The 20,375-nt window shown below is 42.1% G+C and overlaps 2 protein-coding genes across 8 annotated transcripts in view; both read left to right on the top strand.

Annotated features, from left to right (window-relative positions):
• The window catches only part of HACL1 (2-hydroxyacyl-CoA lyase 1), a 41,870-nt gene extending 37,815 nt beyond the window's left edge, over positions 1 to 4,055 (top strand). For all 7 annotated transcript variants that reach the window (XM_055295491.2, XM_063610762.1, XM_055295492.2 and 4 more), the window contains 3 exons: positions 147 to 254; positions 1,268 to 1,454; positions 3,903 to 4,055. In XM_055295491.2, coding sequence (XP_055151466.2) covers positions 147 to 254; positions 1,268 to 1,454; positions 3,903 to 3,935 — 328 coding nt within the window. In that variant the 3' untranslated portion in view covers positions 3,936 to 4,055. The remainder of the gene's footprint in view (positions 1 to 146; positions 255 to 1,267; positions 1,455 to 3,902) is intronic.
• An 84-nt stretch (positions 4,056 to 4,139) lies between these two features.
• The window catches only part of COLQ (collagen like tail subunit of asymmetric acetylcholinesterase), a 116,593-nt gene continuing 100,357 nt past the window's right edge, over positions 4,140 to 20,375 (top strand). Inside the window, exon 1 of the mRNA XM_063610772.1 lies at positions 4,140 to 11,638. The gene's annotated coding sequence lies outside the window, so the exon portion shown is untranslated. The remainder of the gene's footprint in view (positions 11,639 to 20,375) is intronic.

Below are 20,375 nucleotides of genomic sequence, written 5' to 3'. Positions count from 1 at the left end.
TAATAAATGCTTGATTTTTAGTCTTCCTCTAATAATACAAAAAGCTTATAGAAAACTATTCATTTTTAAGTTAAAATTTCAACCCAAAGAAAAGAAATTACTTTAAAATGAAGAATGATTTCCTTCATATTTTACTCTCACTTTAGGTACAACTTGCCAATCATACTCTTGGTAGTAAATAACAATGGAATTTACCAAGGTTTTGATACAGATACTTGGAAAGAAATGTTAAAATTTCGAGATGCTACTTCAGTGTAAGTAACCAAGACCAATGTCTGTTTACTTTCTCTTACCCATTTTAATCTCTTTTAAAAAAGTCTTCTATATTGGCAGTAATGTACCTACATGGTATGAGTATTGTCCGTTTTGATTGTCAGCCCTTCTAAAGAGCAGGAATCCTGTCTTAGTTCCTCTTTGCACAAATATCCATGATTAGGTGCTTCAATAAATAGTTAATAATCAGGGAGCCACTGAAGACTCAGATAAATGAGTGTGATGTCTGAGCCTTGTTAATGAAAAGGCTTATTGCAAAATGCTCCCAGGACTGGGAGCAATAGTAGGACTACTATTCCTGTTACACCATGTAGAAATGTGGATGTTTACATATTATTTATGTTCCAGAGGTCTACCTTCCTTTCACCACTTAGCTAAATCTTGATCATCTGATGGCAGAGCCAGATTAAGATGGTATTGTATCTGGCCATAGAATGTGAGACAGATGTGAATTTGTGAGCCAGCCTTGGGGTGGAACAGGGTATGGGTGTGTCTATTTATGCCTCACTAACTTTATTTGTTGTTTTCTTGTTATGTGTTGTTTTGCAGTAATCTTTTTTTTTCATGTTTTTCTTCTGGATTCATAATAGTTGATAGTGTAGCCTGTGCTGTCTAGTATAGTAGCCACTAGGCATGTTGCAACTGTTGCAATTTAGATTTAAATTACTTCAAATTAAATGAATTTAAAAATTTAGTTCCTCAGTTTAGTCACATTTCAAGTGCTCACTGCAACAGGTAAATAGTGGCTACTGTCTTGGATGGCACAGGTTTAAAACATTTCTATCATCACAGAAAGTTCTATTGGACATTGCTATATAGACAATTATAAATATAGGAAAAACTCAGTATACTGGCATCTCAGCTTAAGTGTTGAAGATAAAAGTATGCCTTTCAGTTCAGCTGATATTTTTTTAATGAAGTATTTCAGAGAATGACTTTTTTTTCTACAAGGTTTAAGATTTAAATTTCATTGACTCATGACCTTGTTTTTCAGGGTCCCTCCAATGTGTTTGCTGCCAAATTCACATTATGAGCAAGTCATGACTGCATTTGGAGGCAAAGGGTATTTTGTACAAACACCAGAAGAACTCCAAAAATCCCTGAGGCAGAGCCTAGCAGACACAACTAAACCTTCTCTTATCAACATCATGATTGAGCCACAAGCCACACGGAAGGCCCAGGTAAATACAGTTGCTAAGCAGAAAACAAGACATGCATCTGCTTCCCTTATCCCCCTCCAAAAAGTATCTACCAAACAGAACACCCTCTATCATCCACAGAGGTTTTTCTAAACCATTTCTGAGTTTGGCAGTTTCATGTATTTGTTCAGTGAATTTTGAGATATGTGTTAGGTGCTACGAATAGCATGGTGAGCCAAACCAGGCTCAGTCCTCACTTTCATGGAGCTTTTATAGTCTGGTAGGGGAGAGGGACAGTCTGGTAACCTCACAACTGAACACACTACGACAGAGTGAAGCAATTGCTTGGAAGGAAAGGAACCCAGTTCTAAGCAAACATACCACAAAGGAATCAGATTTATGTTGGGGTTACAGGGAAGGCTTCTCAGAGGAGGTGATTCTTAAACAGAGATCAGAAAGATAAGCAGAGACTAACTTGGCAAAGGGGAGAGGGAAGAGATGTGCAACAGGCTCTGTAGCAAGAGGAAAGAGGAAGCATGGCAAGTCTGAGGAAGAGGGAGATGCAACTGTAATATGAGGATTTGTGCAGGTACATTCAAAATTAGTTACTTTGACCTCTAAGGTGAAACTACAGTGTTGATTACAGCGGTAAAGTAAATGACAAAGTTCATAGCATGAGCCTCTCCTATCCCAGAGTAAGTTGCATTTCATACTTAATTTTCTACTGCCATCCTGGTTCTGCCACTTGTCTCCTCATATAACCTGTCTTCCGTGCGAACACTTTGCGTATCAGCCACTCTTTTCAGAGCAGATATTTTTTCCGAGTACTTTCTGTCTTGGTTCTTATACATATGGGATCTCTTTCTTTTGTGAACAAAGCAGTGGATGAATGGGTAAACAGATACCTGGATAATAATGAAATTTAAATTGACTAATTTAGACACTAAAATATATAGAATTCTACTGAAATTCTATTTGTGTAAAAACAGATTTCAACGACTTTGGCATTTACTTCCTAGCAGAGAGAGGAGATACTCAAGAAGCCTAGTGATGAGGAAGATGAATGCAGAAAAACTAGGCCAGTAAGCTGAAGGGCAGGGGGCATTAGCAGGGATTTCTGTGGAGCAAGCAGGCAGACTGTTTTAAGGGAGGGTCAACCACTTTCAGAATCTATCTGTACTCCTGTGGGTTTGTGGATTGCCTTTTCTTTTTTTAAGTTCTATTTAAAATGATTTATGCTAGTCAGACACTCAATAGACAGGCTTTTTCATCTCATGCCACTTTATGGATTTATAACTAGGTTTATACTTTCCAGTGACTGGGATGTTTGGTAACCAAAAACACCCTCCTCCGGGCATCAGGCCATCAGAGCACTGGGGAAGCTAAAGCCACTATAAGAAGCTTAATGAATACAAATAATCTTGATGGCTGGGCACAGTTATCCCAGCCCTTTGGGATGCTGAGGTGGATGGATCACTTGAGGCCGAGAGTTTGAGACCTGCTTGGCCAACATGGTGAAACCTGTCTCTACTAAAAATACAAAAATTAACTGGGCATGGTGGTGCATGTCTGTAATCCTGGCTACTCAGGAGGTGGAGGCACAAGAATCGCTTGAACCCGGGAGGTGGAGGTTGCAGTGAGCTAAGATTGTGCCACTGCACTCCAATCTGGGTGACAGTTAGACTGTCTCTCAATAATAATCATCATCGTCATCTTGAGACCTATGTTAATCACAGAAAAGCCCTAACAAATTCTGTCATCTCTGCTAGTGAGTTCACGCTATTGATTTGCTTCCAATGATCTGTTCTACAATTTCTCTGTGAATTTTGTTTGGATATTGCTGGATATTGCTGGAGAAATATGAGTTCTCGTCTTCCTCTTTTACAATTCTATGAGGATTATCTTTATATTTCTTATATTTATCACTTTGAAATTATTTATTTTCATTCCAGTGGAATTTACATGCATTATACTTTCCAAACTGTTGATTTTTGTCTGTCTGTCCATCTGCCATTTATCATTGATTCTCAGTGTAGGCTGGCCACTTCCTGCCTCAATATGGGAATGTCTATATCTGTGCCTGTGTCCAGGCCATATGTGTAGGATGGTGTTAGTTCTGGAAAAGACTTCCGTGCACAGTTCTTCCTACTCATGTTCTCAGACCCGGGAGCTCAGCCCTCTGTAGGCCTCCTTCATCTCCCTTTTCCTTCTGAGTGTACTTCTGGTTCTTTTAGACTATAGTTTTTGTGCTCTGATTACTGTTAATGGAAGAGGATCAAGAATGCCATTTTAGGTTGTTTTATAGGACACAGCAGGAAGATTCACTAATAGGTTTTTAGGTCCTTTTTGGGAAAAGCACCAGAACAAAGACAAGCCTTATTTTGCCACCATTGTGTAGGACTTTTAGGTTTTAGCACAAGTGAAACAATGAGGATATAATTTGAGACAATCATTTCTTTTGACTGAATGTTTGTTGTCTTCTTTTTCTAGGATTTTCATTGGCTGACCCGCTCTAATATGTAAATAAAGACGCCAGTTGGTGGTCTTGAGTTTTCTCTTTCTTGCAAGATGAAATTTTATTTTCCACAGCAAAATTACTCTACTGTAAAAATTGTGCAAAATAAAATAAACATTTTAAAATGACATTTTACAGTAAAGGAATTGATTAAAAACAGAAAAAGTTAGAAAAAGTAACAGAAAAAGTTATTCTGCCACAAAACTACTTACAGATGAATGGAGAGCTTTTATTATATAATAGCATTGTAACTGCCTAAATGTTGATTTACATATCAATATTATTTTACTGCTATAGCTTGGATGTTTGTTCCCCAAAACCTCATGTAGAAATTTGATCCCCAGTGGTGGAGGTAAGGCCTAATGGGAGGTGTTTGGGTCATGGGGATGGATCCCTCATGAAAGGTTTGGTGAGTTCTCAGGGTAATGAGCTCTCCCTCTATTAGTTACCACTATAGCTGGTTGTTAAAAGGAACCTAGCAGCCAGGTGCAGTGACTCATGCCTGTAATACCAGAATTTTGGGAGGTTGAGGTGGGCGGATCACCTGAGGTCGGGAGTTCGAGACCAGCCTGACCAATATGGAGAAACCCCATCTCTACTGAAAATACAGAATTAGCTGGGCATGGTGGGACATGCCTGTAGTCCCAGCTACTCAGGAGGCTGAGGCAGGAGAATCACTTGAACCCAAGAGGTGGAGGTTGTGGTGAGCCGAGATTGCACCACTGCACTCCAGCCTGGGCAACAAGAGTGAAACTCCGTCTCAAAAAACAACAAAAACAAAAAGGACACCTAGCACCCCACAGGGAACCTAGTACCTTCCCTGCCTCTCTCCTGCTTTCTCTCTCCCCGTGTGGACTCTGCACACACTGTCTCCCCCCATAAGTGGAGGCAGCCTGAGCCCTCACCAGATGCCCAGTCTTGAACCTTCCAGCTATCAGAACTGTGAGCTAAATAAACCTCTTTTTAAAACAAGTTACTTAGCTTTAGTAAATATTCCTTTATAGCAACACTAAACAGACTAAGGCAGTTACCTATCTTTTAAAAACTGAAGAAAAAAGCTGTAAGAATTATCTAATGTAGAGACATGTTCAGTTAGTTGAGATACGTAGGCTCTTTCTGCTTCCTATTTTATTTTTTGACCACTCAGTACCTAAGTGTCCCCAGTATTTAATGGGGCTGGTCCTATATTTTATGAGTTTTTTTTTTTTTCCTGGAAAGAATTTACTGAGCCAAAGGCAAAGTCACATCACACCCAAACTAATAATTTCAGGATATATTTGGACTAGTGACCTAAGTTCAAGCATACCACATTTAGACCAACAGAGTTAACCTTAATCTATAAAGAACTCAGACTGGGGACAGTGGCTCACACCTGTAATCCCAGCACTTTGGGAGGCTGAGGCGGGTGGATCACTTGAGATCAAGAGTTCAAGACTAGCCTGGCCAACATGGTGAAACCCTGTCTCTACTAAAAATAAAAAAGTGGCCGGGCGCAGTGGCTTACACTTGTAATCCCAGCACTTTGGGAGGCCGAGGCGGGCGGATCACGAGGTCAGGAGATTGAGACCACGGTGAAACCCCGTCTCTACTAAAAATACAAAAAAAAAAAAAAAAAAAAATTAGCCGGGCGTGGTGGCGGGTGCCTGTAGTCTCAGCTACTCGGAGAGGCTGAGACAGGGGAATGGCGTGAACCCAGGAGGCGGAGCTTGCAGTGAGCCGAGATTGCGCCACTGCACTCCAGCCTGGGGGACAGAGCAAGACTCCGTCTCAAAAAAAAAAAAAAAAAAAAAAAAGTTAGCCGGGCATGGTGGCACACTCCTGTAATCCCAGCTACTCAGGAAGCTGAGGCTCGAGAATCGCTTGAACCTGGGAGGCAGAGGTTGCAACGAGCCGAGATCCCGCCACTGCTCTTGAGCCTGGGCAGCAGACTTAGTGTGACTCCCTTTCAAAAATAAAAAATAAATAAAAATATAAAGAACTCTTATATATAAGAAAAATATTAAGGTGCCAGTAGAAAAATGGGCAAAGGGCATGAATGTACAATTCACAGAAAAAATATAAATGCTCAATAAAAGTATGAATATGAATATGTAAGTTATACTGAAAATCCCTTTTTTTTTTCCCCTGGCCTATCCACTTGGCAAAGAACTTTCTAAATTAATCTGAATTTTGGTGAAGTGGAAGTGAAAATGGAGACTCCCATGCTGCTGATGGAAGTTGAAGTTGGTACATTTCTGTAGAGTAATTCTAGCATTGCTTGTATTTGGAATCTTAAAAATGTTCATACCGCATAAGTTTTGACCCCGTGAGTTTTTTTTTTTTCAAGACAGGGTCTTGCTCTGTTGCTTAGGCTAGAGTGCAATGACATGATCACGGCTCACTGCATCTTTGACCTCCTTGGACTCAAGTGAGCTTTCCATCTCAGTCTCCCGAGTTGCTAGGACTACAAGCGCATACCACCATTCCTGGCTAATCTTTTATTTTATTTTTGTAGAGACAGGGTCTCACTATGTTGCCTAGGTTGGTCTCAAACTCATGGGCTCACACTATCCTCTTGCCCCTGCCTCCCAGAGTGCTGGGAGTATAGGCATGAGCCACTGTGCCAGGCCCCAGTGAGCTTATTTGGGAATATATCCTGAAGAAATAATAAAATATTTGGTCAAATATTTATATAAAAGGCCATGTAGCATAGTTTTATTTAGGAACAGTTCCAATGTTTAATAGTAAGACATTGGTTACATAAATGATGGTCTATCATCATAAAATAAAAATTGTATTATTTATTAATTGAGAAATAATCACAATACAACGTGTGAAAAGGGCAAGCTACAAAATGAAATGCAGTGAAGTAAGGAAATACCCATACTCATGCATACCTGCTTGCTTACAGAACAGAGGTCGGCACAAAATAAACTAACATTGTAATACAGCTTGGTAGATGGAATTGTAGGCAATTTTTATTTAATTTTTTCCTTTATAGAATTTTAAAAATAATTATGTAATTTTTATTATCAGAAGCAGGCATTATTTTAAAAGAATATTTGAAATGGAAAAGCATCACTTATTTTAAGGGCCATTCATGTTTTTTATCTGCAGTTTTACATAAATTGAAGCATAGGACTTTATATCAAAATTCAGCTGCTTTGCACCACCCATATCAGACTTGTCTACACTGGCTAGTTTAGGCACAAGTGACCGCCATGAAGTGGTAGACTTCAGTTTTAGGGGTGAACCCAGAAGATACTGTGACTTGGCCCATGACAGGCTCGTGGAAGCAGCCTCATTTCTCAGGTATTCTTATGTCCTGCACAGGAGGAAGAGACTATGAAAAGGAGCATTCAGACTGGATAGTTTATGTAACCTCATCAGTCTCCTCCCACTCTGCCTCCGGACACACCTCTGGCAGCCAAATGCAATATAAGATTTTGCCATTAGGTGGTGTAGAGGGCTTGATTAATATTTGTAAATTGAACTGTGTAAATCTGTTACTAAATACTAGATAAAATTTGGGGAAAATGCCCCTTTCCTAATCATACTCTCTCAGAGAAAAAAAAAAAATGCTGACAGGTTATTAGACTGTCCAGCAGAGGTCAGTCTAAGTGTATAAAGACCGCATTAGTCCAGGGGCACTAATTGGCAGAATCCATTGACTGCTTATTTAGTAAAAATGATCTTGAAATTAATCTCCTCATAGAAGATTTTCCTTAGAAGGATAAAATATTGAAAATACCCCTCTAAAATGAATCTATTGGTTGATAGATATTTGATAGAATACTTTGTAGCCCCTAGTTTAATAATGAATTTCTTATGTGATCCTATTATATGTGTTAATAATACCCAATTGCCTCATAAAAACTGAGCTTCGAAAGATTATGGCAGTTTTCTTAATTTAGAAAAACCCAGAATCCAGGGTTGAGGAGATGAATGGGAAGTAAGTTTTATTAATTATTTTGAGACAGAGTATTCTTCTGTTGCCCAGGCTGGAGTACAGTGGCACAGTCATAGCTTACTGCAGCCTGGAACTCCTGGGCTCAAATAATTCTCCCACCTCACCTTTCCAAGTAGCTAGGACTATAGGTACATGCCACCACAACTGGCTACTTTTTTAAAGTTTTTTGTAGAGATGGGTCTCACACTGTCGCTGAGGCTGGTCTCAACTCCTGGGCTCAAGCTGTCCTCCCACTTCAACCTCCCAAAGTGAAATGGTTTCTTAGGTTACTTTCTCTACTAATAGTCTTTCCAGAAATCTTTCATATTTCGTAGGATTATTTGGGGATTCAGAAAGCCACCCAGAAGCTCCTAGCCCAATGCCTGGCATATAAAAGGCGCTCAATAAGTGCCACTGCATTTTAGGAAGGTGAGAATTTAGAGAAGAGAACACCACCTGGAATCCCTGCTTAGCGGTGGATGTAAAAGTAGACATAGTGGTTTCCCTTTTCTCAAGTAACTGGGTCTTACTTCAAGTAAATTAGACATTTCCTGGAAATGAGGGGTTGTGTATTTTCACTTCTCTATATAGCCATAGTACTCTGTAAGAGTTCACTAACTACATGTTAAATGGGAACTCATGATGGTTAACAATAGCTCAGTGGAGATGTTCTACAGTTATTTCATACATGCTACTTTGAAGTAGCTCAGCTTATTTTGTGAAGTGAGTGTATGTGCCATAGGGAAAAAAAGTCTCAAATCCATTGCAAGAAAATGGTAGGACTTTTGGACACTGAAGGAAAAAGCAAATGAAATGGAAAATTATATTTAATCCCAAAATGTTTTTGTTCCTTTATTATTTTCAAGACAGTTAGGCAGTGGGGAAGCAGTGCATGCCAATGAAGAAGCAGCCCATGACTCTGAAATAATGCAAATATAAAGTGATTACAGTAGAACATCATATGACTGTTTTAAGAAAGTAGGAAACTAGTTACATTCCAGATGGGAATTGTGACTGAGAAACCCCAAGAAAACTGAGTACTGACTATTACAGAGAGTAAAATACAGATGAAGTGTGAATTATCTGGTGTTTTCTGGTTGCATTTGCTTCTGCTAATCTGAATAAATGGAATAATATGGAAAGAAGAAATTGACAATCCTATAAACTTTACTCTGGGAAGAAATGGAGATAAAAGTGTATGCCTTGGATTCTGATCTGACTGGCAGGATTGCCTCTGGCTTTTGCTAGATTATCTTGAATCTTCCCTCCCTTCCAGAGCCCTCTCTTTTAGAAGAGGGGCTAGCTGGCCAGTGAACCCATGACACATCCAGGTTGTATGGTCACTCTTCCAATTAGGGAGCTATGAAAGGAACACATAGAAACTCCTGGATCTCCTGTTTCAAAGTTTGAAGGAACCACTTTAAATTTTGATTCAGGGCCTAGAAATACCTGCAGAGATGGCAAGATCCATGATTTTCCTTCTATGCAGTGGTTGCTGGAGCCTGCTCTGTGGAGTGGCTAATCTACAGCCATGTAGTTCACTCCCAAGGCTCACTTCCCTGGTCCCTCCATATTTCCAGGAATTGCCTCCCCATTACACAGTCAATTTAGGCTCAGGAAGTCAGACCTGGTTTCACCTCAGCCCCAGCTTTGCTTGTGCTGTTTCTGCTGTGATGCTCTGTACACACCCACCCATTTTTGCCATGTGGAATTGGCTATGTGCTTCAAGGCCCAGCTCAACGGTCCCCTCTTCCATGAAGCCTTCCTTTCTCTGAATGCTCCTGCCGCACCTGGGGTGCACCCCTGTCACAAATTCATAATGTTCATGGTGAGCTAAATTCCCATCTCCCTCACCGTCTTGTCTTGGGAAGGAAGTAATCCAGGAAGGGTTTGTATCACAAAAGCTATAGCAGACAATTTAAAACAAGGATGCAGGGTGGATAGATGAACTACCAAGGATCAGAAGTCCACCCTGATGCCTGGGTATTAAGTAAGCCCAGCGGTTCTTAGAGCAATGCTGGGGATGGGGGGCTGGTGAGTGTGAGGCCCTAAAATGACTGAAGTTTTGTTTCCACCCTGGCAAAATGAAGGTCAAAATTAAAATTAGATAGAATTACTGAAAATAAATATTTCTTTCACTGTTGTGGACTGAGATTTATACCCACTACATTCATCAAACCATTTAATGGTTCGTAGTGCCATCCCTGGCTCCCTACCCTCCATCAGCCACTCCATCCATCCCCTCTCCCCACCACCCTACATTACTCTTGCATTTCAGAATTTTTATGGTTATTTTATTTATTTATTTTGAGACAGAGTTTCCCTCTGTCGCCCAGGCTGGAGTGCAATGGTGCAGTCTTGGCTCACTGCAACCTCCTCCTCCTGGGTTCAAGCGATTCTCCTGCCTCAGCCTTCCTAGTAGCTGAGATTACAGGTGCCCGCAACCACACCCAGCTAATTTTTGTATTTTTAGTAGAGACGAGGTTTCACCATGTTGGTCAGGCCAGTCTCGAACTCCTGACCTCGGTGATCCACCCACGTTGGCCTCCCAAAGTGCTGGGATTACAGGCATGAGCCACCAGACCCGGCAGTTATTTTCACTTGATGATTTTTCCGTATTAACCTTAGTAGCAAAAAAACTGACATTTTAATTAGAGTGTGTTTTAAAATAGAGTGTGTTAACAGAAAATATTATCATTCAGTAAGGCCAACATATCAGGAGACTGTTGGTATTGAAAAAATAGTTATTACTCAGAGTTCCCAAGTAGAGGTCTCGGTAGGAAGAGAATGAGAACAAGTGGGCTAAAACCCTATTGTGATTACTGCAGGAAGAAAGAAATGAGGCAGGGTAAACAAGTTTAGGATTGGTTTATTTGAACAATGTCGATATACTCAGAAATGGTGGAGAGGCTGTCCCTAGCTGTCTGAATGTGGGCCTGGGGTGATTGGGTAGGGAGATAATCTCCCAGAATGTGAGAGCACCATAAAGATGGCCATGAAGAGGAAAGTTGGGGTTATGGGCTCTGGATTGGTTGGCTTGTGTATGAAAGGCGAGTTGTTTGACCTCTCCAGGGTCAGTAAGGCTCAAGCAGGTGAATCGTTTGCTATCACTGGGAATTGTCTAACCCGGTGCTGAGCAGTTCTGTCAGGGTCATTGAGGCCCAGTTGTCAGTGGAGTTTTAAAGTTTTCATTATATTGATCTCACACAATTTTTGCTAAATTTGTTTCTAGATATTAATCTGTTTTGTTGCTATTTAGTGGCATTGGCAAGTACTTCCAAAACAATGCTAAATGGCATTGTGGGCATGCACCACTTTCCTTCTAGGTGTTTTAGAATCATCATGTCATTTATCTACTTTCCTCCTTCAGGAGGAGTAAAAGATGACAGGAAAACCTCCCTATTAGGAGTTACTGAGGCTGCAGGGTTGAAATACATGACAAGATCAAAAAAGAATACCTACTACCATTTCCAAGTTGGGGCTTGTGGTCACCTGCAATAACAAGTGACTTATTGACAATTAACCCCCAATCAGGGCTAGTTGAAATGCTAGTCAATTACTTGTTGCCTAAACCACCTTCCTTCATAGCACTGAGACCGATGACAAAGGCAAACATTGAGAAAGCTGCTCCTCTGTAGTCTTCACCTTCAAAATCTCAGACCAGAAAAGAGGGAGGAGGTGGCGCAAGATGGCTGAATAGGAGCCTCCACCAATCATCCTCCTTGCAGAAACACCAAATTAACTTCCACACAATAAAGCACCTTCATAAGAAGCAAAAATAAGGTGAGAAATCACAGTACCTGTTTTTAACTTCCTATCACTGAAAGAGGCACTGAAGAGGGTAGGAAAGACAGTCTTGAATTGCTGATGCCACCCCTCCCCCATGCCCCAGCAGTGGTTGTGTGGCATGGAGAGAATCTGTGCATTTAGGGGAGGGAGAGTGCCGTAACTGTGGGACTTTGCATTGGAACTTAGTGCTGCTATGTCACAGCAGAAAGCATTATGAGGCAGAACTCAGCTGGTGTCCATGGAGGGAGCATTTAGACCAGTCCTAGCCAGAAGGGCTAAAGTGCTCTGGAGTCCTAAATAAACTTGAAAGACAGTCTAAGCCACAAGGACTTCAATTCCTGGGCAAGTCTTGATGCTGTGCTGGGCTTGGAGCCAGTAGACTTCAGGGGCACACAGTCCAGTGAGACACCAGCCAGGGTGGCCAAGGAAGTGCTTATACCACCCCTCCCCTCGCCCCAGGCAGTGCAGCTCGCAGCTCTAGGAGAGACTCATTCCTTCTGCCTAAGGAGAGGGAAGAGTAAGGAGGACTTTGTCTTGCAACTTGGATACCAGCTCAGCCACTGTAGGGTAGGGCACCAGGCAGTCCTGAGGCCCCCATTCCAGGCCCTAGGTCCTTGATGACATTTCTAGACCTACCTGGGCCAGAAGGGAACCCACTGCCTTGAAGGAAAGGACCCAAACCTGGCAGGATTCATCACCTGCTGACAAAAGAGCCCTTGGGTCCTGAATAATCAGCAGTAGTAGCCAGGTGGTACTCATCATGGGCCTTGGGTGAGACTCAGATGTGCTGGCTTTAGGTATGATCCAGCACATTCCCAGCTGTGGTGGCTATTGGGGGAGACTCCTTCTGCTTGAGAAAAGGAGAGGAAAGAGTAAAGGTGACTTTGTCTTGGAGCTTAGGTACCAATTTAGCCACAGTGAATAGAGCACCAAGCAGGCTCTTGGAGTCCCCAGTATGAGGCCTTGGCTCTTGATGGCATTCCTAGTCTTGCCCTGGGCCAGAGGGGAGCCCAGTGACCTGGAGGGAGAGTCCCAGGCCTAGCAGTATTCATCACAAACTGACTGAAGAGGACTTCAACCTTGGGTGAACATTGGCAGTGGCCAGGCAGTAGTTGCTGTGTGCCTGGGGTGGTGGTGACCACAAACAGACTCTTCTTGTGGAAATGGGAGGGAAGTGTGGGAAGGACTTTGTCTTGTGACTTGGGTGCCAGCTCAGCCTCAGTAAAATAGTGAACCAGGTAAATTCTGAAGTTTTCTGACTCCAGATCCTGTTCCTGGATGGCATCTCTGGACCCAGTCAAGGCAGAGGGGAACTCACTGCCCTAAAGGGAGGGACACAAGCCTGGCTGGCTTTGTCCAGCTGATTGTAGAGCCCTAGAGCCTTGAGTGAATATACACAATAGCCAGGTAGTGGTTACTGTGGGCCTTGAGCAAGACCCAGTGCTGTGCTGGCTTCAGGTCTGACCCAGTGCAGTCCCAGTGGTGATGGACATAGGGGTGCTTGTGTCATCCCTCCCCCAGCTCCAGGCAGCACAGCACAGAAAGATTACATTTGGGAGAAAGTAAGGTAAGAGAACAAGTCTAGGCCTGGCAATTCAGAGAATTCTTCTGGATCTTATCCAAGACCACCAAGGTCTTGGGGCATTACACAGCATTACTGGGCCTGGGGTGCCGCCTAAGGCAGGTATGGCTGCAGCAGCCAAAAACTTGGATCACAACACCCAAGTTCCTTCAAATGCCTGGAAAGCCTTCCCAAGAAGTATAGGTACAAACTATCCCAGACTGTGAAGACTACAATAGATACCTGTATTAGTTCGTTTTCATGCTGCTAGTAAAGACATACTGGAGACTGGGAAGAAAAAGAGGTTTAATTGGACTTACAGTTCCACATGGCCAGGGAGGCCTCAGAATCATGGTGGGAGGCAAAAGGTACTTCTTACATGGTGGTGGCAAGAGAAAATGAGAAAGAAGCAAAAACAGAAACCCCTGATAAAGCCATCAGATCTCCTGAGACTTACTATCACGAGAATAGCACAGGAATGACCAGCCCCCATGATTAAATTACCTTCCCTTGGGGTCCCTCCCAAAATACTTGGGAATTCTGGGAGATACAATTCAAGTTGAGATTTGTGGGGGAACACAGCCAAACCATATCATTCTGTCCCTGGCCCCTCCAAATCTCAATGTCCTCACATTTCAAAACCAATCATGCCTTCCTAAGAGTCCCCAAAATCTTAACTCATTTCAGCATTAACGCAAAAGTCCACAGTCCAAAGTCTCATCTGAGACAAGGCAAGTAAGTCCCTTCTGCCTATGAGCCTATAAAATCAAAAGCAAGCTAGTTACTTCCTAGATACACTGGGAGTAGAGGCGTTGGGTAAATACAGCCATTCCAAATGGGAGAAATTGGCCAAAACAAAGGGGCTACAGGGCCTATGCAAGTCCTAAATCCGGGGTGCCATCAAATTTTAAAGCTCCAAAATGATCTCCTTTGACTCCAGGTTTCACCCCCAGGTCACGCTGATGCAAGAGGTGGGTTCCCATGGTCTTGGGCAGCTCTGCCCCTGTGGCTTTGCAGTGTACAGCCTCCCTCCGGGCTGTTTTCGTGGGCTGGCATTGAGTGTCTGCAGCTTTTCCAGGTACACGATGCAAGCTGTCAGTGGATCTGCTGTTCTGGGGTCTGGAAGACAGTGGCCCGCTTCTCACAGCTCCACCAGTAGGGATGCCGTGTGGGGGCTCTGACCCCACATTTCCCTTCTGCACTGCCCTAGCAGAGGTTCTCCATGAGGGCCCTGCCCCTGCAGCAAACTTTTTGCCCAGGCATCCAGGCGTTTCCATGAATATTCTGAAATCTAGGCAGAGGTTCCTAAACCTCAGTTCTTGTGACTTCTGTGTACCCACAGGCTCAACACCATGTGGAAGCTGCCAAGGCTTGAGGCTTCCACCCTCTGAAGCCACAGCCCGAGCTGTATGTTGGCCTCTTTCAGCCATGGCTGGAGCCGCTGGGACACAGGACACCAAGTCCGCAGGCTGCACGCAGCACGGGGATCCTGGACCCCATCCACGAAACCACTTTTTCCTCCTTGGCCCTTCAGGCATGTGATGGGAGGGGCTGCTGCAGAGTTCTCTGACATTGCCTGGAGACATTTCCCCATGATTTTGGGGATTAACATTAGGCTCCTTGCTACTTATGCAAATTTCTGTAGCCGACTTGAATTTCTCCCCAGAAAATGGGTTTTCTCCCCAGAAAACAAGTCATTACTTATCAATAATAACATTGAATGTAAATGGACTAAATGCTCCAATCAAAAAACATAGAGTGGTTCAATGGATTAAAAAAAAAAGAACCAATGATCTGTTGCTTACAAGAAACACACTTCACCTATAAAGACACTCGTAGACAAAATAAAGGGATAGAAAGAGATATTCCATACAAATGGAAATCAGAAAAGAGCAGGAGTAGCTATACCTGTATCAGATAAAATAGACTTCAAGACAAAAACTGTAAAAAGAGGCCAGACAGAGGAGTCAATTCAGCAGGAGGATATAACAATTATAAGTATATATGCACCCAATACTGGAGCACCCAGATATATAAAGCAAATATTAATAGAGTTAAAGAGAGAGATAGACCCCAATATAATAATAGTGGGAGACTTCAACACCCCACTTTCAGCATTGGACAAATCATCCAGACAGAAAACAAAGTAACATTGGACTTAATCTGCACTACAGACCAAATGGATCTAATAGATGTTTATAGAACATTTCATGCAATGGCTGCAGAATATACATTCTTCTCCTCAGCACATAGATTATTCTCAAGCGTAGACCATATGTTAGGCCACAAAACAAGTCTTAAAACATTTTAAAAAACTGAAATAATATCAAGTCGCTTCCCTGATCTCAATGGAATAAAACTGGAAATCAATATTGAGGAATTTTGGAAACTATACAAACACATGGAAATTAAACCATATGTGTCTGAGTAACCAATGGGTCAATGAGGAAATTAAGAAGAAAACTGAAAAAATTATTGAAACACATGATAATGGAAACACAGCATACCAAAACCTATGGAATACAGCAAAGCAGTGCTAAGAGGGAAGTTTATAGCTATAAGTACCTACATCAAAAATGTAGAAAAACTGGCTGGGTGCAGTGGCTCACGCCTGTAATCCCAGCATTCTGGGAGGCTGAGGTGGGTGGATCACCTGAGGTCAGGAGTTCGAGACCAGCCTGGCCAACATGGTGAAACCCTGTCTCTACTAAAAGTACAAAAAAAAAAAAAAAAAAAAAAAAAAAAAAAAAATGCTGGGTGTGGTGGCTCATGCTACGTAATCCCAGCTACTCAGGAGGCTGAGGCAGGAGAATCGCTTGAACCCAGGAGGCAGAGGATGCAGTGAGCCAGTATTGCACCACTGTACTCTAGCCTGGGTGACAGAGCAAGACTCCATCTCAAAAAAAAAAAAAAAAAGAAAAGAAAAAACAGAAACTTCAAATAAACAACCTAATAATACATCTTAAAGACTTAGCAAAGCAAGAGCAAAGCAAACTTAAGATTAGTAGAAGAAATAATAAAGAGCAGAGCAGAAATAAATGTAATTGAAATAAAGAAAACAATGCAAAAGTTCAACAGAACAGTTTTTTAAAAAATAAAATCCTTTCACCAGATTAAGGAAAAGAGAAGACCCAAATAAATCAGAGATGAAAAAGGAGACATTACAACTGATATCACAGAAATTCAAAGGATCATTAGAGGCTACTATGAGCAACTATATGACAAGAAATTGGAAAACCCAGAAGAAATGGATAAGTTCCTAGACACATACAACCTACCAAGATTGAACCATAAGTAATACCCCACAAGCACAGGCAACCAAAGCAAAAATAGACAAATGGAGTCACATCAAGTTAAAAAGCTTCTGCACAGCAAAGGAAACAAAGTGAAGAGACAACCCACAGATTGGGAGAAAATATTTGCAAACTACTCATCAGAATATATAAGGAGCTCAAACAGCTCTATATGGAAAAAATCTAATACAATTAAAAAATGGGCAAGAGATCTGAACAGACATTTCTCAAAATAAGTCATACAAATGGGAAACAGGTATATGAAAAGGTGCTAAATATGGTCATCAGAGAAATGCATATGAAAACTGCAATGAGATGTTATCTCACCCCAGTTAAAATGGCTTTTATTCAAAAGACAGGCAATAACAAATGCTGGAGAGGATGTGGAGAAAAGGGAACCCTTGTACACTGTTGGTGGAATATAAATTAGTACAACCACTATGGAGAGCAGTTTGGAGGTTCCTCAAAAAACTGAAAATAGAGGGCCGGGCACAGTGGCTCACACCTGTAATGTCAGCACTTTGGGAGGCTGAGGAGGGTGGATCGCTTCAGCTCAGGTGTTTAGACCAGCCTGGGAAATATGGCAAAACCCTGTCTCTACAAAAATACAAAAAAATAAAAATAAAAAATTAGCCAGGCATGATTGTATATGCCTATAGTCCCAACTACTCGGGAGACTAAGGATGGGGGATTGCTTGAGCCCAAGAGGTCGAGGCTACAGTGAGCCGAGACTGTGCCACTGCTTTCCAGCCTAGGTGACAGAGCAAGACCATGTCTCAAAAAAAAAAAAAAAAAAAAAACCCACTAAAAATAGAGCTACAATATGAGCCAGCAACCCGCTCCTAGGCTTATACCCAAAAGAAAAATCAGTATATTGAAGCGGTATCTGCACTCCCATGTTTATTGTAGCACTGTTCACAGTAGCCAAGTTCTGGAAACAATCTTAAGTGTCCATCAGCAGATGGATGGATAAAGAAAATGTGGTACATATACACAATGGAGTACTATTCAGCCATAAAAAGAATGAGATCCTGTCATTTGCAGCAACATGGATGGAATTGGAGGTCATTATGTTAAGTGAAATAAGCCAGGCACAGAAAGACAAACTTCACATGTTCTCACTTATTGGTGGGAGCTAAAAATTAAAACAATCGAACTCATGGACATAGAGAGGTTACCAGAGGCTGGCAACAGTAGTCAGGAGAGGGGGCAGTGGGGATGGTTAATGGGTACAGAAAAATAAAAAGAGTGAATAAGACCTAGTATTTGATAGCACAACAGGATGCCTATAGTCAACAATTGTACATTTTACAATAACCGAAAGAGTATAATTGGATCGTTTGTAAAAACAAAAAAAAAGGATAAATATGTGTGGTGATGGATACCCCATTTACACTTATGTGATTATTATGCATTGTATGCCTGTATCAAAGTATCTTATGTACTCCATAAATTTATACACCTATGTACCTACAATTTTTTAAAAAAATTTCAGACCAGCTTCCCCTTGATGAGTCAGCAGATGACCTTTTCTCTCCTCGCCTTCCCCACTGTGATGTGTGTATAGTTGGGGGCACCATTAGGTAGGGGCATTTCTGTCATCCAGGTCCTCTGCAAAGTAGATGCCAAGGTAGGATTAAATACATGAGGGACTTTATCAAGGGAAATGCCTCTGTGAGAGAAAACAGAAGAGCTGGAAAAGGCTGAGAGCCATCAGACTGCAATGCAGGTCAGACCTCAGTGAGGAGAGAGGATAGGAAGGATGGGCAGAAGCATCCTGGCTGGGTGCCATCTGAGGATAATTTGGCAAGACTTTTATCAGAGGAGTCCCATGCCTCCCAGGAACAGGCCCACCTTCATATTTCTACTGGACATTGGAGAGGAGCAGCACAATGCCTGGGAAATGTGGCCTCAGCATAAATGTGGGTGACAGATTTCAGAGAGTGGCAGCTGGGGCTCTTGGTCAGTTATGCTCCTGTGATTGGAGACAGATTCTCATGGCTGCACAGGTATTTTCTGGAGGTCTCTTTGTTGCTGCCTTTAGACTGTTAGAACTGAAAAATCAGGAGGTGAAGTTTGCTTAGCAGCACTTAACAATCTAAGGATCTGACCCAAGTCCATCTGCATCTCTCCCTCTTCGACAGACAGATGGTCAGAAAGTGTTGAGTGTGATAAGCTGGAGTTTCTATTCTGGCTCTGCTTTGGGTTATACAACCTCTCTGAACCTCAGTTTCCTCATCTCTATAATGTGGGTTCCAGAATGCCTAACTCTATGGAGCTAAGACCATATGCTGTTTATAGAAATGCTTATTATGAAACCTGGCACCAAATAGCTCCTTGAAAAACATAAGCCCCTCTTCCTTCATTCCCTCTTTATGCCTCTGGTCCCCCTCCCTCATAGAGTATAGGAGGAGGAGAAAGCTAGCTTTGCTGCATCGTGGAATCCTCTGTTAGACAAGTCCCTACATCCATATTGTTACTATGTGCCATTGACACCGTGTCTGTTGCCCACTGGAGAACTGGCCACAGCTGGTGTTTAATTCAGCCACCTTCCTTCCACATCTCAGCACAGAGCTGGGTTGTCAGTGTCAATGCAGGAAAGAGCACATTCATTTCGACCCAACTGAATTAGCCAGGCCAGTCGGCAGCCAGGAAGTCATGTGCTGCTTTCCCGAACCAAATATAAATTATTTTTAGATTATTCACTGTTTGGTATTGTCCATACCACAGCTCCCTCCTATTAGAGCACATCAGAGAAAATTGGCTGCAGCCAATTAATGGATATTTAGCAAACCATTTGCCAGTCCTGGGCCTCTGTGTTCTCATTTGTGAGAAGAGTGGCTGAAATTGACCCATAATTCTCAACCCTGGCGGCACATTGAAATCACCTGGGGAGCTTTTAAAAATCCTGATTCCCAAGCCACACCTCAGACCAATTACATCAGAATCTCTAGAGTGGGCCCCAGGCGTCAGTATTTTTTAAAGCTCTCCAGGTGATTCCAGTGTGCAGCCCAGTTTGAGAACCAGTGAAGGAGGATTTCAAAGCTTCCTTCCATCTCTAATTCCAGGGATGATGATCTTGAAAAGGGTATAGTCTACTTCTAATTTAACTCATTGAAATAGGAGTTACAAGAATGAGTATTCCAGCAATGTTATAATTTTATATTCTCAAGTTCCCTGTTCTTATGTTTCTGTTTGGCATCTTGGTCACTCAGTGTTTAGACTCATAAATAATACTTTTTTCTATATAAATATTTGTTTACTTCATGTGTCTGCCTTCCTTTGTTTTCACTTATGTTTGTGGCAGGTGTACATTTCACAGAATTGGTGAACTTTTCTTTATTACTCTATAATAGAAATTAGCTCCTGAACTCCATTCCCACTTAGTATTTAAGTGTACAGCCCAGTGAATTTTTCATATGTATGTGGCCGTGTAACCACCACCCAGATCAAGGTATAGGGCATTGCCAATAATCCAGAAGTCTCCCTCATGCCCTCTCCAGCCAACCCATCTATCCCTCAGAGCCATTACTCCTCTGACTTCTATCACTAGAGGTTAAAACTCAAGTCTCTTTTGAGTAAGTCTTTAATTTAGGCTCGTTCCTCTCCCTTGTTTTCTTCTTCTCTGGGGACGATCTGATTTTCAGGGGTCTTATTACCATCCTGCCATCAGGGGAGAGTCCTTCTTCAAGAATGACTGATTCGATAATCCATGTATACACAACAAACCATCCCAAACCAGAGTGACTAAATCCAAGACATTATTCTCTCATATTTTGTTAGTTGACTGGATTCAGTAGTTCGGCTTATCCCGCTTGAGCTGTCTTATGCAGCTGTGGGCAGATGGCAGCTAAAGCTGGATCCTCTCGAGGACAGC

This window comes from Symphalangus syndactylus, chromosome 10 (genome assembly GCF_028878055.3).
Source record: "Symphalangus syndactylus isolate Jambi chromosome 10, NHGRI_mSymSyn1-v2.1_pri, whole genome shotgun sequence".
NCBI lineage: Eukaryota > Metazoa > Chordata > Mammalia > Primates > Hylobatidae > Symphalangus > Symphalangus syndactylus.
This window is presented reverse-complemented; position numbering and strand designations above follow the sequence as displayed.